Raw genomic sequence first — 25,810 nt, 5'->3', positions numbered from 1 at the left:
TGGACAGAAGTATGAAGTGGGATAAAGGAGGGGTTCAACACCAGTGGTGTAAAACACTTCATGTTAGACCAGAATTTAAACAAAATCAGAAGAAAAAACAGCCTGAGCTTATGCTCTTATTATTACCTGTAAACGTACAATTTGGCAGGCCAGGGTTAGCAGTTAGCATGTCGGTATGATGTGGATCTTTGCAAGAATATACAGAAACTTCTTACACACATCACTCAAAAGTTTTATTTTTTCCACATTCTGTCAACAAAGTTAGTAAACATTTCATGATATAAACTAACTTCATACATATGCTGTATACTGTTAAATATTACTACTTCAAAATCTAAGAAAGAAGACAAAGTGATAAAATTAAAAACTCAGCACAAACACCTTTATGTCAATATGGTCAAGAAGTCGTCACAGTAAGTTAAAAACAACATATCAAAAACAAACAAAATTTAACTTTCATAGTACCATGTCACCCGGAGAAATTCACTTGGAGAAAAGCAGGTTAGCTGAGCATAACTCACATGACAGCTGAATTAATTTGTTTTCTAAGCTACGCTAAGTTGTTGCAGAGGAATGTATGAAATTGTTGTAAGAAATTTGAAAAATGTTGCGGTTTATTGAAAGACAACAGTTCATCAGCGTTACTCTTTCAATGGGAACTGCTGTATACAAAAACAAATTCATTGTTGAATAAATGCCAAAAAGTTATTCATATTTTTGTTAAAGCTTTTTTGAATTTCATATTTCACCAACTTTTAGCTAGTCTAAAAAGGGTTTTAAAAAAGACTGAGAACTAACTCATTTCCACCCCCGCCCCCAAAAAAGAGAATAGTCCAACAAACCTCAGTAACTGATAAATAGATAAATATTTTAATAACTATAATCTTATTTTAAAGTGACTATGATACTCATGTATAGATAGTTACTGTACTGAAACTTTGAATTTATTCGACCAAGCAATTACCGTATCGGCCCGAATATAAGACGACCCTGATTATAAGACGACCCCCTCTTTTTCAAGACTAAAGTTTGAAAAAAGACTTTTTGAACACCAAATTTAATTTTTATACAGAAAATAATTACAGTACATCTGAAACAAATGATTATAACAATATATTCGCGAGAAAAAGCATGTTATTTTGCCTCATTCAAATCATGCAAAAACTGTCTGTCATATCTTAATATCTAAACATTTAAATATGTAACCTAAAGTGCAATCACATTTGTAAATGAATGGTGAGTGGCACTAACCTTGCTGCCACCCGAGAACTGACCCACTTTTCTCCAGTATCGCTAGGTTTCTCCATTTTCTGCTATCTCTTCCCTTATTTTCTTCTCTTTTCTTTCTTACCACTATTTTTATTTTTCTTCTTCGTGACAGGGGTTCGCTTTTGCTGGGGAATTAAGTTCAGCATTCGCTTTAAAGATAGCTGGCGCCATCTAGCGTTGTGAATGGGTATAATGTCTAGACCCCGAATGTAAGACGACCCCTACTTTATCAGTCTTATTTCAATGCAAAAAACACCGTCTTATATTCGGGCCAATATGGTACATGAAAACAAGTAGATAAGTCATCATTGATGCCCTTATACTCACTTCCTCACTTATTAAGCTAATACATTTGAGATACCTGTTCACAATTTTACAATTGATACCCAGTAACATTAAATGAGACGATTTAAATATTAATGCACATAATTTCTGCCAGATATCTTCTGAAAACATATTACAAAAAATTAAAAAAAAATTGATTGAGCTTTACACGTATATTAACATTGACATTTCTCAACATTGATATATATTATTATGGCCCTTATGATGAACTGATAACTTAACAACTGAGCAGAACTCCTCCGCAAACCTGCTGGGATCAGACGTTACAAAAACGGATGGATCCCTAAAAGGAAATATTGCAATACCTATTGTTCAAAAGGACATGAGGTCAGATCTGACACAATGTAATCTGTGTAACTATTAAAAACACATTTTCTGTGCAAAAGTTAGAGGTTTGGATTACTTTTATATTTAGCTTTCACATTTGATAGGTATATTTTTACATTAAGAGCATTTGATAGGTATATTTTTACATCAAGAGCTAACATCTCCTGCTCCAATCATGTTGTATCTTACAGACCTGATTTATTTGTTTATTTCTTATTGCAGGATTATTCTTTAATGTCACTAGCAAATTTAGAATCCAAAAATTGATTTAACCTAATTTTATAATGACTGTATGAAGATCAGTCTGCCTTATCTGGCACTATTGTGCTCCCAACAGTTATTACGAATTAAAACTCCAAAAACCAAAAAAATGAAAAAGAAAAAAACTTCTAAAGCTTATATGTTTGAAAATTTGACACTTTACACAAGTATTAATTTAAATAACAATCATTTCAGTTTGAGGATATTCATTCATGTACATAAAAACTTCAACATTCAGCAACACTACGTTTTGCATTATAAGTACAAGCATCTAAAACCAAAACACATGTGCATGTCTCTCCCCCACGGTGGGTGACTCCTCTCATGAAAATTAATCTGTAATATTAGGCACTGCTGGTCTTGCATGAATTGGAATTCTCTTTCTATTAGTATATCCTAATATACATTGCCGCCATTCTCCCTTTACCTGGACAAGATATCTAACCTTGAAATCTGGGATATTAAAAGGGATTTTATTTTGACTTTCATATAATGAAAAAAGTAAAAGTAGTCAGATTGACAGTAATAAACAGTGATGTACATCACATCTAACAACATAAACACTGACAACTTCTGTCTTAAAAAGAACTTGGAGGGGGACCATGGCTTTTATGGCATACTTTTCCCTTGACACCACAGTGTTAACATCTAAAGCAGGTCTTTTTGGCCAGCTGTTACAGGGACACATTGCTATCGGGAGATGAGGTCAACAGCTCAAGAGTGTGTTTTCCAGACTCGTTCCCAGAAAGGTCTTCAGCTGCAGTACATAAAATAGTAATCCTCTAACAGAAAGGAAAAAAAATGTTTTTGTCAAAAACTAAGAAACAAGAAAATAGTACCAGATAGTTTCTTATTGACAAACGTATGTGTATAAACAGCTTACCTGTCGTAGTGTACCAGGAGTAATGCTCACATTGTAGATCATCCAGATGGGAACTATGAGTGTGGAGGACAGAGTGAAGAACCAACCAAGAGCATAACCCCACCATGGATACAGAGTTGTGTTATTGAATTTCAGAGGTGTGTATTTGATCAAGGAGAAAACAAATGTTCCCTGAAAATAGTCAAAGAGAAAGACATTAGTGTTTGGAAGAAAAGTTCAATTACCTTATTTTATTTACATTTTATGGTTTGCATTTAATGTCACATCACAAAACCTCCTCAAAAAATGTTGAATACATGAAGTTTTGCCATGGAACAGTTTCAATCCTCAATAGACAAACCCCAATCCTTAAGGGGGAGCAAATCACTGGAAGATTTGTCAAGATTTGAACGTATGCAAATGGAGCTTTAGTAAGGGCATTTTTAAATCATAATGCTATCCACCTGCTCATCACACAATTTCAAGAAACATAAATCCTTCCAATCATAATTCTAAACGGCCATGGATGTTCTGTGAGAAACTGAAATCTTAACAGACCTGGTAGCAGTGACAAAGAGAGGAAGAAGTTTGCTTAAGTGTGATTACAACTCACTGTGCAAATAACTGGAGTGACGTATTTCAAACAATACTTGATCAAGGGAAGAGGTTTGTATCCAATCATCTCCTCTATGTTTTTATAAAAGCGGTCTGCACCTGTAATATGATAGAAATGCTGAAGTGAGGGAATCAACTTCACAGTGAAAAAAAAATTGAGAACATTGCTCGTTAATGATCTCACCATAAACCCATCCGATGCACAAAGACTGAAGTATGGCAAAGAGAAGCAAAGCCATGCCACTGCAGGCATAATAGTCAAACAACTGGAAGATGTACAGTCCACCCTGTGTATTAGACATGACCTCAGTTAGCTGTAATCATTAGGATCTTCTAATGTAATAAAAAAACATTATTTCTAAAATATACATTAGGAAATTTTATTTGATCTTACTTCTGTAACCATCACAAGTCCAATGCTGAAACAAAAAATACTGATGGCAAGAAGAAGAAGTTTACGTCGATGGCCAATGTGGAAGAAGGATGGATTCATGTCAGATACCGATGTTACGAGTGCCTCCAGACCTACAAACTGAAACATCGACGTACCGGTTATACAACTATTTCTGACATGCTGCAAATATATTTTCAAACTTTGCCTGCCTACATTCCTTCTAGTCTGTGTCAGAAGAGAAAAACAGGGTTCAATGAGATCTTGCAGCCTCTAAATATTAGTCAATCACTAAAAATGAGGATAAATAGTTGGGTTGAGGCGGGTACTTGTTTCAGATGAGTATCCGGTACAGATAATGCATTTTTGACGAGTATGATATGAGTTAAACTTGTCAATATTCGTGCTTGTTCATTCATTCATTCATTTTCCTAACCGCTTCATCTGCTTGCGCGGGTCACGGAGAGCTGGAGCCTATCCCAGCTGGCATAGCTGAAGGAAAATCCTCAGAACTGTCTTCACGCTCTGTGATTGGCACACATCACAGCAGTTGTCGCTGGCCCACTCTCTCTCTCTCGCGCACACACACACACACACACACACATTGACTCTGTGTGTGGCTTCACTGAAGCTCACGTTCTTCTTCTTAGGTTTCCTTCAGCTTGCCTCTATTTCGGTCTATTTAAGGTTAATTGGTGAACTTGTTTGTTTTATTTTGTTGCACGCACGTATGCATTGCATTTAACCAGACAGAGCTGAAAATTGCTCGTGTCTCTGCCTCCACTCTGTCTTTTTTTACCTGCTTGCTCTTACTTTGACACTTTCTCACTTCAGTTCAAATTAATAATTCATATACTGTATAGATCGGTGGTTCTTAACCTTGTTGGAGGTACTGAACCCTGCCGGTTTCATATACTCACTCATCAAACCCTTTAGTAAAAAAAACAAACAAACAACTAAGACAGTGCATGAACTCACATGAAATGACCTACCTGCAAATCAGTGTGACTTCTGCTGTTATTGAGAGACCGGTTCAGATATGTGTGGCTTCACCTTGGCAAGTGCTACTCTTATGTCATTTTCTCAGCAAAGTCTGTTTCTGTTGTTTTCCATGCAGCTTAAGGAAGTGTTCCTTTATTCTTGCCAGTGCGAGACTAGAGTTGCTCAACTTGACATTGCAAATCACGCAGAACGCTGACTCACATTACGTTCCGTTACACAGTACATGTACATTCACGTTAATAATAATAATAATAATAATAATGGATTAGATTTATATAGCGCTTTTCTGGACAATCAAAGACACTTTACATTGGATCCATTATTCATTCACTCCTCATTCAGACTTAGTGATGGTAAGCTACCTATGTAGCCACAGCTGCCCTGGGGCAGACTGATGGAGGCGTGGCTGACAATCTGCACCTACGTTCCCTCTGACCACCAGCGGAACAATCACACACATTCACACACCAGCGAGTGCCCCACTGGAGGCAAGGGGAGGAAAATGTCTTGCCCAAGGACACAACGACAAATGACTCGGTAGGAGCGGGAATCGAACCGCTGATCTTGAATCACTGAACGACCCGCTCTACCATTGAGCCACGGCCGCCCGTTGTACATACCGTATTGGCCCGAATATAAGACGGTGTTTTTTGCATTGAAATAAGACTGAAAAAGAGGGGGTCGTCTTATAATCAGGGTCATCTTATATTTGGGCCAATTCGTCTGACCACTTTCTTTTTTTGCTCAACATAGTTACTATGAATTAAAACATTAAGAAAGCAATCAGATGGCGTACCATCATGACTGCCATAAATCAAATATTGAGTTTGCAAAATCCCATGTAGCACAGGTAGGCTAATCGATGTAGCGTGATCACCTGCAGCCAGTGATGGCCAAGGGGGGCGTGTCATCACCAATTGACACGATGTGTCAAAAGTGCACACAGTGATTCGTGTATGTTCGGCAAAAACACCCGACACATTTTGTCAGGTGTTTTGTCTTGACCTCCGTCTCTGCTGAACCCCTGAGATCGACTCACTGAACCCCTAGGGTTCGATCGAACCCAGGTTAAGAACCACTGCTTTAGATGGTTTAACAGATGATGACAGCCACACAGCCACCGTTCAACACGATTACCATAGAATCATGGATGTACCCAGCAATAGGGAAAGAGAGTTATGAACTTTGGCATTTGTTCTAGGCTGCATAAGATAAAAGTCATGCAGTGTTTGTCTAAAATAACTTGAGTTATAAAGACATACAACCTCAACATCACTGTCTCTGACTTCATACCTCATTGTCTATATGCATGTGGGTGAGCGGAGTGAATAATCTTGTTCTCAGGACAACCCTTTGGTCAACATGGTGGTTCTCTGTATTATGTCAACACACTGAACAGGCAGCTGAGTCCACCAAAGTGACACACAGATAACTAAATATGTTAACTTGTTATTTTCTTTTATTCAACTTTATTTAATCTGGTTTGTCACCAAGAACAAATTCTTTTTTATAATGGCAACCTCGCCAAGGGCCTGAGTAGAGTTGAGAGTAGAGTAGGACTTGATTCATCCCTTCAGGAGGTTCCATCAGGGAAATTAATTTCTCTGTCACATTACACACAGCGCAGTACGTACACAGAAAGAAAAGACACACAGGAAGTAATGCCAACACCAAATAGAAAGAGGAATAAATAATAACCCACCAGACAGAGAGAATGATAAATAATAAGTAACCCACTAAATAAAGGAATATACAAATACAGAGACCTAAATGGGCTTATAAATAAAGGGCGTGAATAAATAAACCTGGATAATAAAGGCCATGCATAAATAAACCTGGATAAGGAAGAGAAGCTAAAATAATACAAAGTTAGAAGTTGACAACACTAGTTTGCCACAAAATAGTGTTTAAGTTAAAAAAAATCAACTGATGCAAATTCAAACTAACTTTATTTATAATATTTGCTCCTTTGCGTGAGAGAGTCAGCTGAGGTGGTTTGGGCATCTGGTGCTGACGCCTCTGGGGCGCCTCCCGAGGGAGATGTTTCTGGCACGTCCAACTGGGAGGAGACCTCGGGGCAGACTCAGGACCAGGTAGAGGGATTATATCTCAACACTGACTTTGGAACGCCTTGAGATCCCCCAGTCAGAGCTGGATGATGTGGCTGGGGAAAGGGAAGTTTGGGATTCCCTGTCAAAGCTGCTGCCCCCGTGCCCCGACTACGAATGAGCGGATGAAGATTGATGGATTATAATATTTCAGAACATGAATGGTTCTTCAGGACATAAGCTTCCCTCACCTTACTGCCAGAGATCTGGCAATGCTTCCTCTTACACGGCTAAGCCACCTTTGGCTCAGCCGTCCAGTAAGTCTGGACCTGTACTTTGACTTACTAAAGTACATGGTGGAGAAGAGCTTTTCACACAGATATGTGATTGCAAAAAAGGTACATGGTCTGCTTGAACATCCTGGAAGTTGAATTGGTATTTCTACAACTGAAATCTACAATAATACAAAATCAAACAATATGTATTAAATAAAATAAATTTTATGAATTGACTGGAGAGACAACTGAGCAGTCACAGATGAAAGAACAATTAGTGAATACAGAGGGAAAGAGAACAAATATTAGGGGATGAATCAACCCTAACCCTCACACAGCAACATGCATTTAAGCTGATTCCCAAGCATTATTGCTTTATAATTAATTTATACAATTGGCTGCTTAGATGATTTTAAACATTATCTGAATTTTGCCCTCCACAAGTTTGAGAATGCAGATCAATTCAAAACTGTTTCAGTGTGACATTCCACTGAATCCCCTAGAGCAAACTCGAGCCTCAGCGTCTTTCAAATATTGCCTACAGCCATGTGCACAGGAACTATTTGCCAGATGTGTGGAGAAGAACGTAAGTGAGCTAACAGTTGTGCACTACTTAACAAAAGTTTGTTGACAAAATCAGAGAACCAGTGTGTTGAGCAAAGACTTGTAGTAAGAACAAGATAATTCAATCCACCCATCACAAGACACACAAAGACTATAATGCCAGAAATCAGACAGGACAGTCTGATCTTTGTGTTTTGTTTTTGCAGTGTTGTTTCCAGGCAATTATTGCACTGACACGGTGAAACTATCATGACAGCAGGACCTCAACAGTAGGTACGGCTTTTCTTTCAGTTGTTAAGAGGAGTCATCTGACCTGACTGTCTAATCCCAGAAAGATGATCATAACAAAGAAGAATATTGCCCAGAGCTGAGGAAACGGCATCATGGCAACTGCTCGAGGGTAGGCAATGAATGCCAAGCCTGGACCTGCAGTGAGAACGCTCAAATGAGTAATTTTTTTTCAACTGCGAGTCAAAACATTGCTTTCATTAATTCATTGATGTATTGCTTGCTCATAATATTTTCCAAAGTCTCACCTGACTCTGCCACTTTGGAGATGTCTGTGTTCTGTTCATATGCCATGAATCCAAGAACAGAGAAGATGGCAAAGCCAGCTACGAAACTAGTCGTACTATTCAGAAGACACAAGTACACACAGTCCCTAAAAATGTACAAAAACACAGATTTCATTAGATTTTATGGAATTCAGAACATTATTCTTTTCTTTAAGTTGAATTTTGACGAGTTTGCAGTTTGATGTGAACCCTAAATAAAGAAAACTACACTTTAATGAGAAAGCATGCATTTTCATTTACAATATTGCCAGGTGTTATTTGAACATGAGTTGGGGACCAAATCTAATGAAAGGGTTATTTGCTTTTTTATGAAAAAAATTCTGTTTCATGTGCTGCTTTTTCACTTGCCCGATGAAGATGCTGACGTGGCAAAAGTTTATTTCTGTGTTTTGAATATACAGTAAAATATATCACAAATAAACTTACTTGTAACAATCATTGTTGTACTTATTATAACTGCCAAGTGCAGCTAGGCAACCAATGCAAATAGCATAGGAATAAAAAATTTGTGTGCCAGCATCCATCCACACCTGCAAAACAAGCATACATTAGCAAACACTATAAATTAAAAATTTTCTAAATGTGCAATGACATGAGCATCATGACATGACTATAAACAAATGACTTGCACTACTTTAAGTAACATCAGCTGTAAATACAGCTATAGTGATACTTGTACTACTCCAGACATATTTTTATAGACAAGTAGTCCTGCAGATAGGAACATCTTACAAATTACTAGCATTCATAGATATGAACAACTGTGTGCCGTTATATCCGTCTACTGTGGGTCCCCTTTTTGCTGCAACCTCTGCCAAGCAGCAGCACTGTGAACAGGCTACCCCATCTTGTTCTTGTACCAGTCTCTTTGAGCATCTCAACACGTCGGACTTCATACCTTTGATACTTTACCATTAACAAATAAATAAATACAAAGGTACCTCTACTTACGAATGTCTCTACTTACGAAATTTTCTACTTACGAAATTTCTCAGCAGGAAAATATTGCCTCTAGATACGAAAGAAATTTCGACTTGCGTAAGGTAAAAATAAAGTATCAGCTGATACTTGCAGCTCCCAAAGGTTCCTGAATGCAACATTCTCATAGCTGTTCTGCCATTGGCTATTACCTAGTGTCTTCCTGGCATCCCATTGTCTAAGAGGGACTTCTGTGTGGAGCTAGATCGGTGTTTATGCAGTGTCCTTGTCATTCGGCTCTCGACCCGTGACGTGTTCTGATACTTTTGCGCAAATGTACTGTATTAACTTTGAGTATTTGCTATGGATCCTAAGAAACTGACGGAGATAAGAGGAAAAGAAATGACAAAGAGAAGAGTTTTTTGTCCATACAAACATGTATCTGTTTAATTTAATTGCTGTGTGTAACTGTAACTGGTGCTGCTGCCGTTTTGGCCAGGGCTCCCTTGCAAAAGAAATTTGTAATCTCAATGGGATTCACCTGGATAAAGGTTAAATAAAAGAAATAAATAACAAGAGATCATAGAAAAGCATGAAAAAGGGATGCGTTTGGTTGATCTCGCCAAAGAATATGGACGTAATGCATCTACAATCGTCACGTTATTAAACAAAAGGAAGTTTAAGGAGTTTACGGCATCGCGTGGGTTGTTGGAGAAGTTCAAAAGGATGACTGGAATTCATTCTGTTTTTCGGCATGGTGAGGCAGGAGTGCATGAACCGAAGAGGGCAAAAAACAATGAGGACAGCAGTTAAAAGGTAAATGACCATCATTTTTAAAATAACTCAGACCTGTGGATCAGTGAGGCGGGATGGGTCTGGGTAGAGGTAAAACTTGATCCCCTCGACTGCGCCAGGCAAAGTGAGTCCACGAACAAGCAGCACCATCAGCATCACGTATGGGAATGTGGCTGTAAAGTAAACTACCTGGAAAAAAGCCAATGTTCATTGTTCATTTGCCGCTGAACTTTGGTCGCTAATAGCTGTTACTGACGGAAAAGATGTTGTATAATGACAGCCCCACTAAGGTGGTCAGGCACTGCTCCTGACTATACTCAAATCTGCAATCAGGTATATTCAAATTAATATTTGTTATGTTCAATCCCGTCAAGTATTTACACAATGCGGATGAAGCCATAGATGAATCTCTCTGCATTTCATAATACAAATTGGCTTAAATTGTTTTCATTACAGCCCATGTACTGCATTTAAATTACCCAGCAACGACCAGCTACACAAACTATGTATGCTTCAGCATCTACGAGTTTGATGCAAATTATACCATTAGATGGGCGGCAGTGGCTCAGTGGTAAAGCGGGCGATAGAGCGGGTCGTCCAATGTTCCTAACATTGGCAGTTCGATTCCTGCTCCCACCCAAAAAATAAACACTCGGAGGTGAGCTGACAGTGGAAGGTGTCAGCTCACCTCTGGAGCACTGCCGAGGCGCCCTTGAGCAAGGCGCCGTCTCCCTTTATAAGTTGCTTGTTTGGGGCGCACCATGAATGAGCTGCCCGCCATCTCTACCTCCCCTACATGCATACAGGCCCCCTTGTGTGTGTGTGCATGTGCTACAGGGGCCTGTACACACTAACATGTATGCATGTGATTGAAGTGTTTCACTAACTACAGCTTCTTGAATCAGAATAGTATATAAAATTACAAAAATAAAAATAAAAATGAATGAACACCAGCACTGTTGTATTGACCACTGTGCCTTTCCTGCCGAATCGGGTGACCAACACGCCCACGATGAGGGAGCCCACTGCAATTACTCTCTCTTCTCGAGGCGGGACACAAAAGTTCTGCACTACAGGTTTAACTTCACCATATTCATTTAAAATGAAAATTCGATCTGACAATGACAAAGATAGATGGCTGAAGAATCACCAAATTGATTTGAATTTTATCTATTTATTTTATCTTCTTTTCCTTTCGGCTTTTCCCTTCAGGGGTCGCCACAGCGAATCAATTTCCTCCATCTAGCCCTGTCCTTTGAATCCTCTTCTCTCACACCAACTACCTTCATGTCTTCCGTCATTACATCCATAAATTTATCTATTTATTTTATATACTGTAATAATCCATTAAGCATTAAGTGTTGCATTTGATAAGTAATATGATCTCTAAATATTTTAAGGGTTTTAAAAGAATGATTGTGCTTGGATGGGTTTAGACTTGCTTGATTAATTGTTTTACAGCTTAAAAGGTCCCTGTTGTGTTACCTTCCCAGTAGACTTCACTCCTTTCCAGACACAAAAGTAACAGATGAACCAAGACAGCAGAAGACACAGTGCCAATTCCCATCGCAAGCTGCCTAATTCCTGGACATTTCCGGTGATGTTCAAAATTCTTCTCCTGCAAGTCATGCTTTTGGTTAAGATTTATTGATGTCATTTGAGTTTATTGTCATATTTCTGAATTCCTTAATCATACTCACTCCCAGAACTCTCTCACAGGGGATGTTACATTTTCACCTTGGGTCCAGTTCAAATAGTAAGACCTTCCATTAAACTCCACACAGGTTTCTGTTTCAAAGGAAGACATGACATTTTAATTAAGGATTTGGGAGAAAACACATATGGTCAGCTTGAAACAAAAAGTCTGCAGCCACTATCCACTCATGGAGTATTCCTCTTATTTTTTATTTGAATTTTATATATGAATATTTGATTCACACACACGCACGCACGCGCACACACACATACTTTCTTGAATTGTAGTTGTATCACATAGTCAGGAGATCACAAAACTACCTGTGTTCCAGCTGTTTCCACAACTTGCCCATGGAAGTTCAGGGTTGAATGAAAAGAACAAATACAGGAAAGCCCAAGCCAATATGATGATGTAATATATACTGGAGTATAAAATAACCACCTGATTGCCATAACCCATGCCTGAAAGAAATAAAAATAGACATATGATCACTAGTTGAAAACAACCTAAATCAAATAAGTATCATCAGTGTTGTTGTAGCACCAACAATACAAAATACTTGTTTGATTATTAGAGACAACAACTTAATTTCGTAGTATGCAAATGATTTTTGATTAAGTTTAAATAAAAAATAACATAGAAAATCATAATGGAAAAATTCAACAACGTAATTGAAAACCCAAATGTAAATGATTATCATAATTACAATGGTTAACTGAAACACGCTTGTACAACACATACCTCTGCCAACAGCATTTCATTGAAACTGGAGCAATCAGATATGACACTATGACTACAAAAAAAATGCTGTTAAATATCTACTGAGCTAAAATGCAATTATTTAATTGGAAATCAAATATCAATATCCTTATCCAATTAAAATCTTTGAAAGAATGCATCAAAATATTTATGCATATAACTGATTAAATATTTCAATTTTTTATTTTTTTGATACCTTCTTTATTTAGTACTTCACAACGTGAAAATATGCTGCACCTTTCATTTTTATCAAAAGTATAAAAATCCTCTCCCGTAAGAGCTACCACCTTATTGCGGTGGGGGATTTTGAGTGCCCGAATGATCCCAGGAGCTGTGTTGTCAGGGGGTTCATGATCCTGCAATGGTCTCCCTTGGAAAACAGGTCCTGCGTGACATGCCAGACTAAGAGCAGTAACAAAACCCCTATGGCAAGTAAAACATCGAAGACCGTGATGTCGCCCACCACCCTGGAGCCAGGCCCGAGGTTGGGGCCCCCTGAGAAGGGCTGTGCTCTCCACTTTTCTGGTGTTGCCAAAGGTGAGAGGCAGCGGGCTGGTGTGGGCTTGCTTATAGCCCCATAGCTCAGCCGTCATATGTTGGAGTTCATCCCGGTGAACGAGAGGGTCGCGTCCCTGCGCCTTCGGGTTGGGGACAGGTGTCTCACTGTTTTTTTGGCCTACGAGCCAAACAGCAGTGTGGGATACCCAGCCTTCTTGGAGTCCCTGGGAGGGTGACTGAATAGTGCTCCAACTGGGTACTCTATTGTCCTCCTTGGGGACCTCAACGCTTACGTGTGCAATGACAGTGAGACCTGGAAAGGGGCGATTGGGATGAACAACCTCCCTGATCAGAACATGAGTGATGTTCTATTATTGTACTTCTGTGCTAGTCACAGTTTGTCCATAACGAACACCTTGTTCAACCACAGGGACGTCCACAAGTGCACATGACACAAGTACACTATAGGCCGGTGGTCAATGATCGACTTCGATGTTGTATCATCGGATCTCCAACCGCATCTGTTGGACACTTGGGTAAAGATAGGGGCAGAACTGTCAACCGATCACCACCTGGTGGTGAGCTGGATCCGCTGGCAGAGCAGGGGGCCCGACAGACTCTGCAGACCCAAAAGTGTTTTGAGAGTCTGTCGGGAACATCTGGCAGAACTCTCTGTTAGAGAGATCTTCAACTCCCACCTCCGGGAGAGCTTCTTCAGATCCCGCAGGAGGACATTGAGACAGAGTGGACCATGTTCTCCACCTCCACTGTCGAAACGGCTGCTCGGAGCTGTGGCCGCAAGGTCTCTGGTGCCTGTCACAGCGATAACCCTCGAACCCGGTGGGGGACACCAGAAGTAAGGGATGCCATCAAGCTGAAGAAAGTCCTATCAAATCTTGAATTGTAGGACACCGGAGGCAGCTGACAGGTACGGGCAGGCCAGGCGTACTGCAGCTCGAGTAGTCGCGGAGGCAAAAACTTGGGTCTGGGAAGATTTCGGGGAGGCCATGGAGGAGGACTATCCGCCTCAAAGAAATTCTGAGAAATCATTCGGCGCCTCAGAAGGGGAAAGAGGTGCACAGCCAACACTGTTTACAGTAGGGGCGGAGAGCTGCTGACCTCAACTGAGGATGTTGTTGGGCGGTGGAAAGAACACTTCTCCTCAATCCTGCTATCATGTCTTACACAGAGGAAGCAGAGGCTGAGGTCTGAGAGGTGGACTCATCCACTCGTCCGCTGAAGTCACCGAAGTGGTTGCTAAACTCCTTGGTGGCAAAGCACCGGGTGTGGATGAGATTTGCCCTGAGTACTTCAAGTCTCTGGATGTGCAGGGACTGTCATGGTTGACACGTCTCTGTAACATTGCATGGGAGTCGGGGACAGTACCTTTGGATTGACAGACTGGGGAAGTGGTCCCTCTTTACAAAAAAGGGGACCGGAAGGTGTGTTCCAAATACAGGGGATCACACTTCTCAGCCTCCCGAGAAAGTCTATTCCAGGGTAGTTGAGAGGAGGATTAGACCTATAGTCAAACCGCGGATTCGGGAGGAACAATGCCGTTTGTCACGGTCGCATAACAAGTTTGAAAAAAGACTTTTTGAACACCAAATTTAATTTTTATACAGAAAATAATTAAATAATCTGAACCAAATGATTATAACAATATATTCGAGAGAAAAAACATGTTATTTTGCCTCATTTCAAATCATGCAAAAACTGTCTATCACATATCGAGCTCTTGGAAGTGGCTGCTCTGAGGACCACTGAAAGCTTTTCTCTGACTGTGAGCATTTTTTTCACTGTGAGAATGGGTATGTTAAATCATTTTAATGTGGTAATAGAGACAAATATCAAAAGTACCAAAAAACGGCCAAATAGGTCAGGGCTGTAAGGGTTAAAGGAAAAGCCTGTTGGCATCTTGCTATTGACGTTGCCTTATTTAGAGATATGTTAGACTATTCATTTTGAATTGATGTATTGAGTCAGCTTTAGTATTCATTTTGATTGAGAGTCTGCTTATGTGCCTATTTGAGACTCAGCTTTATTTTATTTCTGAATTTTATTTTATTTAACTATATTTGTATTGCATTTTTGAGAAATGCACCTAGCCTAATTGATTTGCTGATGTGCTTGGCATCTTTTCTTTTGAATTTCATTTATAAAGCACACTTAACCAATAAAAATGTGGATTTCAGATCTTCTCTTCTTGGTGTGTTCTATTGATTAGTCATGCACTACAATTTTGTAATGTTCTATAATTCAAATTCTTTATTTGGGGGCCTTTAGCAGGCATGAGATTAAAATGCGATTAATTAGATTAATTAATTACAAATCCTGTAATTGATTAATTTTTTAAATTGCCTGACAGCACTAGTAAATACACAATTCATTTGATTTCATGTGAATGATAATGCCAGACATTTACCTTCAAAAAGGGGACATATTTTCCTCCAACATGTTATACTTCCTTGTTTTGTGTACTGGCCGAGAGATGTCTCCAGGAGAAACAGAGGGATGCCGCAGGTAAACAGGAAAAGCACATATGGAATCAAAAACACACCTTGGGAAATGAAGAAGTCACAGCACATAAGTTATTTTGTAGGTTAAACATTTTTATGGAAATGACAGTATAATGCTACTCCTACATTCAATATGATGTAGATTCTCACTCATTCAGGTCATGATAATCCAAGCATCTTTAACAGAAAGCAAGTGGACATATTTTTTAATTTAGAAGACATTTCACCCCTCATCCAAATGGCTCCTCATTTTAACTACTGGGTATTTACCCAATTAATCTCTCAACCTCACTCCCCTCTGATTATAAATTTGTCATAAAAGTTGAAAATTGTCCTGGTTTTTTTTAGATTTCATGGAGTGAATTGAAGGCCGACTTGTATCTGCCATTCACCATTTGTGCCTTTGTAGAAACATTATTATGGTATAAGATTCCAATAACACTCTTAGTTGGTGTTCCAGTGGATGGCTTAAATCAAAAATCAGGTATTGGTCTTTTACACTATTGTCTAGTCAGTGTAGTGTCTGGTGTGCTGGTCTCCTGAAGGAGCTCAGTGTTGTACATGAAATCATTAGTAGTTTAGCAAAGTCTTAGAAAGGCACGGATGAATTTTTAGGGACTAAACATTTTTGGGTATCTTTGGAAGCCTACATGTGCTGAATGGTCAGTTGTTGTCTCCTTTTCCAGTTGCTGACGGTTGCCTAAGCATCTTATACAATCTCCAAACAGTGTCTAACATGTGGTACAGTCACTGAGAAGCATACGGTTGTTTTCTTTTGATTAGTGCTACTGTTTTAATGTGCATACTCCACCATACATGAGGCCTGATACAATTGGTCCACTTGTTACTTTTTTTTTTTTTTCACTTTTGGTACTACTAATTTCTGTCATGATCCAGCTCGAGTGCATTCTCTTGATCCTGTCTGTCTTGCTTCTTGGCAGCAGGGATTACAAGGCACACCTGCTTGCCATTAACAACCAGCCGGCTACTTAAGTCAGCCTCAATGCTTCACCGTTGAGTACATGAAGTTCTGAGAGAGTCATCCCCAACAAAATAAACAAGATCAAGTTTGCTCTCTTCAAGCAACAACAACAACCCTTGGATCAACAAGGGATCGAAGCCCTGTAAAATAAGGAAAATGTGGTCTACATCGTTGGGAAAAATGCAGACAAATGTAAGGAAATCAGGAAGAAGCTTAATTGGGAGCTAAGGACTGCCAAAGCTGCAATAGAAAAACAAGAAAGATTGAAAAACTAAAAGCATGGGGGTAGTAGGAGAAGCAAAGGTGATAAAGGAGTTAAACTTGTTTTCAACAGGTGTGACTCACCCCCCCCCCCCACACACACACAAACACACATACATACATCCAAGGGTACTTGTGGCTTGTGCCAGTCAGTGGGTAGGAGTGTTCAACATTTATTCAACACCAGTGTGTGGTGGTCAGTGATATTTTCTTTGCTGTAATACATTGGGGAGGTTGTTTGGGAGCTCTGGTACAAAAAAACCTGAATAAACTGTAGAAGAGCAGCTCTGTGGTGGGAATGCAACTGGCTGAAAGTGACAGGAAATTAAAGCCATGATGGACCATCCATACATGTATGGATGGTCCATCATGACTTTCATATCCTCCTGAGGAGCACGTTCAGCCACAGTCATCTACCTGCAGGCCTTAGAGATTAGCTCAAATCAAAACTCATTTGACTGCACAACACCACAGTACCCACTCCCATTCCATGTGATTTATAAATGATTATCAATCAGGCCTTTGATCAGTGAGGAAGTGAGGAAGCACCTGCGTTTGCTGCTGTCCGGTCTTCTGGTGTTAGCTACCCACAACCTAAAGCCGATCAATAAGGTGGTATTTTTCGATTTATATAACTTATTTTAAACACATATTTTTCCAACAACACTCTACCTACTATGGCTTCTCCCGCCATCCTCTCCTCAGTCTCTCCCCCCATCTACTCTTGCTCCAACTGTCTGATGTTCAGTTACACCTCGACCTCCATTAGCGAGTCAGGAATCTGTTTAAAGTATGGCTTTCTTTCAGCGCAGGAGGTGAGGCTCAGTAAGGTCGAGGGGCGACTCCGCTCCATCGAGCACAGGCATAGCCCCGAAAAAAGTAGCCCCCAGACAGGTTTAGCGGGAGCGGAGCGTCCTAGCTTAGCGCCGCAGTTAGTAGGCTTAGCTAGCGCTAGCCCTAGCATAGTTTCGCAGCTAGTAGGTCCCGCTAGCACTGGTCCTAGCTGCCCCCCACCCTCAGCGCCCCCTGAGCAGCCACGGAAGCAGCATGGTTGGAAAACTGTGAGGGGGAGACGTAGGCAGAAGAAGCCTACTGGACACTGCCAACAACAAACTATTCCGGCTGATGGATACAATATGATATTTCAGACGTATTTACCATATATCTTACTTGGTAAATGTATTTTGCATAATTAGAAATTGTCATTGAATATTCAAGATGGCTGCCATTCGTCAAGATGGCAGCCATCACTTTTATCACAGTCTGATAAAGTCAAGTCATTAATGATTTTTTACGATGCAGAATTCAAATTTGGAACTTTGAAATTGGCCAGAAGCTTCCTTCTACAACACAAACTGGTGACCACTGGTAACCTATGACCTTGTTTTCTTTCAAGATGGCAGCCATATGGCCAAAATCTAAATTATAATTCCAAGAAAATAGAGCAATTATCTATTTTATTTGAATTAAAATTTTGATCCAATAAATTCAAAAGTATGCAAAATGAAAACAACTGAACCATTTGGAACAATTTGAATTTGGAAATTTAATAGAGTGGATGTTGAAACACAACCAGGGCACACTGGTGACACCACTGCTGTGAAACTCAACATGGAGTTCAGTACCAGCTAAATACACTCCTCTTAATAATGCCATATTTTCTGTAATTAATGTGCTGTTGTGGTGGTAGTTTAGTGGTAGTGTAGTTCAGTTTCCTAAATGCTATCTAACGTTAGCTAAGCTACTTGAGCTAAGTTTATTTAGATGTAGTTAGATAGCCGCACCTGAAATGACAGGATGTGCCAGCACGGGAGAGCCGAGCCAAGGCTAACGGGGCTTTGTATGACTTTCATATAGCACAGATTGCACAGGAATTAAATGGTACTAGATGAACGATCGGGATAGGTGTAGGGCTTTGTTTTTTATCCGAACCTAGTTGTATCCCATACTTGAATGTGTTTCCCTGTAGTAAAAAGGTGGTAAAAGGATAATCCCTCGGCCTTTACTGCAAACATTGTTTTTCTTGTCTGAGAAAATATCAAAGAAATTCCAACTTGTGAATTTTGATGGTCAAGGACCATCAACTTCTTGTGCAGCTAGGGACTGACTGGAAGCTCTGTCTTATATGCCAAGAACATACGGCAGAGGCATTGAGATGTCCTTTGCAGTCCAAGTGAGCAGACAAGCAGAGTGGATACACTTTGCTTACAGAACACTTAATCCAGTTTAATGATCTTGGCCAGCTCCCTTCAACATTGACAATTAGAAGACTGGATGAGGGGCATGGTATTGAAGCAGCGATGGTTGAGAACAAGGCTCAATACCATCAGACCTGCAGGTTGAAGTACAATGAAACTATGTTGAAAAGAGCAAAGAAGCGAGCATGAGACGAGATGAGATAAGACAGGATATCTGTTTCTTCTGCAGACAGCCTGCTGGCAAAGAAGGCCATGAGGCTGCGACTTTTAAATTGGACAACCGGGTGTACGCTGCTGCAACCCTGCTTCAAGACACAGAATTACTTGGGCGACTTAGTGCTGGGGACATGGTAGCCATTGAAGCCAAGTATCACGCCGGATGCCTACTAGGTCTCTATCATCGTGTCAGAAGAGCTAACTTAGAAGGTCTTGAAGATAATGGCCAGGGACATGCAGCAACAACCTCTGGTGTTGTGTTTGCTGAGCTGGTGCTTTATAAAGAAGAGAGCAGACAACATCAAGAGTCAGCACCTGTATTCAAATTAGCTTAACTTTCCCAGCTCTACAAGTCACGAATGGAACATTTAGGAGTCAAGGTTGATAGCAGAATTCAATCTACGCGGCTGAAAAAGAGACTTCTTGCTGAGTTCCCTGATATGAGAGCTTAGACAAAGGGAAAATATGTCTTGATGACCTTTGAAGATGACATCGGCACTGCCCTTGCCAAAGCTTGTGAGCAGGATAACTAGGAAGATGCTATGCACATTGCACATGCTGCACAGATTGTTCGTCGTCACATATTTGGTGAAGCCAAACCATTTAATGGTTTTCCAGAAAAATGCCAAGAGCATTCTGTGCCACAGCTGTTGCTTACACTTGTGAACATGATCTTAAAGGGACCAAGCATCAAAGACCAGATGGAAGAAGCATCATCAGTGCCAGGTGTGGTGTCTCTGGGACTCCTGACTACACCCCGTCATCATGACCATCTCCTGATTGGTGTGCTGTCTTCCTGCCTGGCCCAAGCCCTGCCACGTCACCTGGCATGGACACTTTAAAAGTTCTTCAAGCCAGTTAGTCAGGGCGCCTGTCTGACTGTGGCGGCACGCCTTTGATGCCGTCAAATTGTGACCTTGTAACCTTGTGTGTATTGAGTTTGTGTCCGACCTTTGTTAAGAACGTGTTAGTATTTCATGTTCCATTTGAGTATTTTTGTTAATGAAGTTTTGGAAGTTTTCATCTTTGAAATGCGCCCATTGGCCGAGATCCTTAGTTTGTAAAGAAATCAATATTAGTTAAACCTTTGTACTTATTGCGAGAATTTGAATAAATATTTTATTTACTTTACTATTTACTTTTTTAAATCTGTTATGTCATCTATCCAGTCCTCTAGCTGGGTCGTAACAATGTTTAAAAAAAATACATAAAACAAACCAATATGATGTAAAATCTGTTGTAGCATGTCATTTTAACTCAACTAAATTTCTGATTGTCAACAAATATCTTATATCATATCTCTGAGTCTTTACATATATTTTTAGGTGCATTTTTTACAACACTGTGAACTTTGCATTTCCGTTTACATGAACTAACCTCCTCCATTTTTGTAGCATAGATAAGGGAATCTCCACACATTTCCAAGGCCAATGATTTGTCCCGCAACAGCCAAGAGGAAGTCAAATTTACTAGCCCACTCTCCTCTGGTCTGGGTGCTGGGTACAGAATAGGCTTTGCCCACATCCAACTTGAATTTGAGTTCTGCACCAAAAGATGTATCCATTGCACTGAAATGAATAATGGTAAAGAGGAGAAAGAATGAGTATTTCGGCTAGAGAAACATGCTTTTCCAGAGCACATACTAGAATATAAAAACATCAACTATTTATCACTACCCAGAATACAATACGGAACAATAGAATCATAAACATTACAACAAAGTAAGATCTAGGGAAATATATTAAGTACATCAGACGAGAGCTTATTAAGAAGCAGATTGGTACATGGTTTCTTTTTGACCACAATTTGGCCTTTGGATCCCAGCAACATGTAAGTAAAACTGGATCTACAATGATCTTGTGAGCTAAACTCATTGTGCGATGGCTTGCTATGTAAGTAATTCACCAACCATACATAGGTTTTCCAGGTATCTAAACAGTAAAATTCAATAATCCATCCTACTTCGTTCTTATTTTGTGAGACCATTGCTTTCTCTTAAAGCTACCTTAAAACAGTGCCACGGAAAACAAATCTCAAAGGTTGAAGTGATAGAACTGATTGCAAGCGATTGCATGTCTACATGAGATAATACATGTATCTCACCATTTGTTTCCTACCATTTAAGAAGATCTGTTTATTTCTAATAAGTAGAGGAAATTTAGGTGTAAAATTGTGCCAACCAGGAAGCCCATAATGTCCACTTTCCTTTAATTTTTAAAAATCTCAGCAAATTGTTAAACCTTCTTCTGATTACCCTAAATTGTGCTAGCACCTTCTTCTGCTTAGCTACGAGCACACAGGATATCACTACAGAGCAGTGACTGTGTGTCCTGTGATAATACTGTGTATCCGTTCTTCCTGTGGATGTAAAAGCTGGGAGAAGATTTTTTTTTAAACTTCTATCAGTTAATTTTTTTTGGTCTATCTAAAATCCACTGTACTACCAGTGAGCACTCACATGCTTTATGTTTTAATTTGAAAGACACATTGTTCATATTGGCTTTGACTTAGTTTGTTTCTAACGCATTATGTCAGATTTCTGTAGGTAAGTCTCTATGAAGGGTCCATGTCTGGCTTCATAATGGCGTTTAATATTTCTATGTTTGATAACATGACAGACTATCCAAATTGTAAAAACCAGCAGTGTAGATTTCATTAAACACAGAATCCATATTGTCTGTCTGATATTCTGCCAACATCTTTCAATGATCTTTTCAGAGTAGAGGATGGAATCCCCAAATTCTTTGCAATTTCATTGAAATACATTATTCTTGCCAGAGTAGCCTTTTGAAAAAGTGACAAAGAACCCCCCCCATGACATTTTTTATTTTCAATTTTTGATGTTTTCTTTGTGCTATTTTCAATTAAACATCAGGTTTCAGTATTTCATTGGTCTCTGTTTCTGTTAACAGTTTACAGTGTTCTCAGAAACAGAGGTTTGTTGTTTCAAAATCAACCCTGTGATGCTAATCTGTTTGAAATGTAATGAACTGTCTTCGTCCAAGCTGCAGCTTTCCACCAATTTTCACCACAGAACACTGGCATACTTAATCCGATGCTTATGAACACTGAAATTCTACACAATGCCATCAGTCTTTCTATGTTTGCTTAAAAAAGGGGGGTCAGCGCTGCATTGCATGAGGATAATTCTTCCATCAATGTTGCTTTTGTGCTGCTGCACTGGATTGGATTTGGTGTGGGAGGAAGCTGGGGACAAGGGGGAACATGCAAATACCACACAGAAAGCCCTCAGACTTCTGGTGAGTCAAACAAGCCAGGATGTGGGTCGGTTAATATTTGTCAAGGATAAACCTACATCTTTTTAGCCAATGACCATTCTTTTGTCAAGAACCTGGAGAATACAAGACTTTGGATTACAGTGTTAATGGTGACATCACAGGATGAAAACAACCCTGACTTAGCTGATGAGCTAGCAGGGTCCACCCTTTGGAATGCAAACAACCTTGTCTTTAGAAGATGGCAAAACAATCACAAAGCATTTACTGAGGAAGAGTATCTGAACGACTTCCACAAAGTTTGTTTGTCGGTCATGAGACTTCACTGTGCTGTCTATCAGACTGCTTCACTATTCTTGGAGTATAAGCAGGTTCTCAACAGTGGCAAAAGCTCTTACTTCGTCAGCATCACATCTTTCAAGAATTCCTAACAGAAGCGGATGAAAACAATTTGACTTTGAAAGCTTTTCATGGTTTTTTTGATCAATTTTGTGCACAAGTGGGTCTTTCCCTTGTAGTTTCATGTTATGCTCATTCAGGTGTGACAAAATGTCAACAGCCAATGTCAAACGTCAAAGACATTGTGCATCTTTTAGCTCTGGAAAATCATCAATGTCCCCATTTTAAATAAAACACACTCATTGTTTTAGTCTTGTTTCAGTTTTACATAATTTCAGGATTTCCTTTTTTGAATTCATTATTGTTTGGTTAGTCCGTTCAACCATTCATTCAGTTTGCTCGGCCAGAGTGAACTATCCAGTGTGCAAGGTGCATATGATGACAGACAATGATAATACTGTTGACTGATTTTGACAAAGCATGCCAAAAGCCATTCTGCTTGATATGACATCAAAGCTAACTGACAGAGCCATTTGCAAGTCTTTTGATGGAGAGTGGATCTCCAAAGTGAACTTATATGAAAGGTATTGAATGATTTTATCCGGGAATTTTGGGAAGGGAGACCTTTTATATGCATTCCTATAACTAAATGAATGTGTCATAACAGATTTATATCTCCAACTTAAAGTGATTGTAGCTTAGTCCAAGAGTTCTTCATTTAGTCAAGGGTAATGGGAGGCCAGATCCAATCCAAATTGATTCTGGGAGGAGTACGCTGTGGACAAGTCTCTATTGCAGAGCCTCATACCGAAAGACAACCATTCACAAATTTGATTTTTAAGACTGACAAGCAGGTCAGACCATTAATAGATGTGGTGAAAAATGAGCAACCATAAAGTATAAAATACAGGTGAAATTAACTTTCCTTTTCATCATTACATTCACTTACCGAATGTAAAAGTAACTAATGATGAGCATGATTAGTTTAATGGGAATCCTTTTATGCTAAGGCATCAAAATCTGGTACTATTTTTGATATAGAAATTCACAGAACAGCACTTAATTGTTCATTACGGAGTGTGGCTAGTTGATGTGCTTTGTATATGTTCATCACATTGAAAGTCTGTTCACACACTAATGTAGAACCTTCATTTACCTCAACCTAATGACTAAGAACCTACAGGGACATTCTGCAATCATAGCATGGGGAAATGCACATTTTATAAAAAGGATTTATTGGTTAACAAAGTCAATTTGCCTTTGAAAGCTTTCAAATTTTTTGAATCAGTTATCTGCACAAATGGATCTTTTCCTTTTAGATGAATGTATTCTCATTCAGGTGTGACAATATGTCAACAGTGTCAAAGCACAAAGCCATTGTGTATCTCTCAGCTCAGGAAAATCATCAATGTTCCCATTGACTCCAAAGCATAGCTGGTCTCACTCTCGCTGACATACTCTCCCCAAAGCTGAATGGAACAGCTGGCTTCCTCGGCAGACCTTTTTGATTGACGGCTATTTTGAGATATGCATACAATGTCACTTGATCATTGGGAGCAGTTTGGATATGTCCAGATAAGAGACTGAGTATACTGGTAAGAGGGAATTGAGGATAAAGCTACCAGGATGGAGGGCAAGAGGAACCCTAAAGAGAAGGTAGATGGATGTAGTGAGGGAAAATATGACGTCAGTTGGTGTTGTTCAAGGTTAAGAATGTTTGATTAGTTGAACTATCCATTGAGCAAAGTGCACACGATGGCAGACAATGCTAATATTGTTGACTTGATTTTGGCAAGAAACCTAAAACAGCAGGGCAGATCAACAACTAAGACTGATTTGGTGCAAAAAGAAGGAAAAAGTAACAGGTCTTTCAGCTCTCCTATCATGAAAAAGTTAGCTGGCTGAATGGAAATACTGTTACAAAGACAGTGTACTGTTTGCCAAATGTTGACAAATTGACCGAGGCCCCTTGTTTAAATGAAGTTGACAACTTTTATAACTTGCTTTACGATAAGATGCAGCTGCAGTCCAATCTTGCACAAGGATTCCTGGTTGATAATACAGTGAAAGTAAATCATGTCCAGCTTGGAGTTTACCTTATGCTAAATTCTTTTCAGCCTAGTAGCCCAGACTTTCGTCCCATGAAATTTGGTAATCCATCTGTGGTAACATTAAACCACCTCATTTAATCTTCTTTGAAGTAAAATTATTTATCTTTTTGATATACTGTTGTCATCCCTGAAGGGGAATTAAGAGCACACTCTTAATTTACCCTCTTAAATTCAAACACATATATATATATATATATATATATATATAGTGTATTATATATATTGTATATACAGTATATACAGTGTATATATATATATAGTATATATATTGTGTATATATACAGTATATATGTATATATATATATTTACGTATTTATACAGTATATACACATATACAGTGGTACCTCTACTTACGAACGTCTCTTCATTCGAAATTTTCAAGTTACGAAACGCCTCAAGGCCACCTTGAAAATATTACATCTTTTTACGAAAGAAATTGCAGGATACGAATGGTAAAAATACAGTATGGGCTGCTACTTGCAGCTCCCAAGGGTTCCTGAATACAACATTGGCTAAGAGGGACCTCTATGTGTAGCTAGATAGGTGTCTATGCAGCGTCCTCGTCATTCGGCCCTCGACCCATGAGGTGTTCTGATAGTTTTACGTAATTAATTTGAGAAAACACAACTGTCATTTTTAATGACCTCGTGAAAGAGGATTCAGGCAAGGGAAAGTCGGCGACAGAACACCAGGAGTTTAAGGCATTGCGTGGGTGGTTCGAGAAGTTCAAAAGGGGGACTGGAATTCA

The 25,810-nt window shown here is 39.4% G+C and overlaps 1 protein-coding gene across 1 annotated transcript in view; it reads right to left on the bottom strand.

Moving 5' to 3' along the window:
- Positions 1–218: 218 nt before the first annotated feature.
- Positions 219–25,810, bottom strand: part of slc6a22.1 (solute carrier family 6 member 22, tandem duplicate 1) — a 39,388-nt gene continuing 13,796 nt past the window's right edge. Inside the window, exons 2-15 of the mRNA XM_068314438.1 lie at positions 20,754–20,944; positions 15,626–15,760; positions 12,264–12,404; positions 11,948–12,035; positions 11,733–11,865; positions 10,302–10,436; positions 8,961–9,064; positions 8,496–8,620; positions 8,273–8,385; positions 4,074–4,211; positions 3,864–3,966; positions 3,678–3,778; positions 3,086–3,256; positions 219–2,984 (exon numbers count right to left, since the gene is read on the bottom strand). Of these exons, the coding sequence (XP_068170539.1) occupies positions 2,877–2,984; positions 3,086–3,256; positions 3,678–3,778; positions 3,864–3,966; positions 4,074–4,211; positions 8,273–8,385; positions 8,496–8,620; positions 8,961–9,064; positions 10,302–10,436; positions 11,733–11,865; positions 11,948–12,035; positions 12,264–12,404; positions 15,626–15,760; positions 20,754–20,940 (1,782 nt within the window). The 5' untranslated portion in view covers positions 20,941–20,944 and the 3' untranslated portion in view covers positions 219–2,876. The remainder of the gene's footprint in view (positions 2,985–3,085; positions 3,257–3,677; positions 3,779–3,863; positions 3,967–4,073; positions 4,212–8,272; positions 8,386–8,495; positions 8,621–8,960; positions 9,065–10,301; positions 10,437–11,732; positions 11,866–11,947; positions 12,036–12,263; positions 12,405–15,625; positions 15,761–20,753; positions 20,945–25,810) is intronic.

Source organism: Antennarius striatus, chromosome 5 (assembly GCF_040054535.1).
Source record: "Antennarius striatus isolate MH-2024 chromosome 5, ASM4005453v1, whole genome shotgun sequence".
Taxonomy (NCBI): Eukaryota; Metazoa; Chordata; class Actinopteri; order Lophiiformes; family Antennariidae; genus Antennarius; species Antennarius striatus.
Note: the sequence above shows the minus strand (reverse complement) of the source record. Positions and strands in the feature narration are given on the sequence as shown.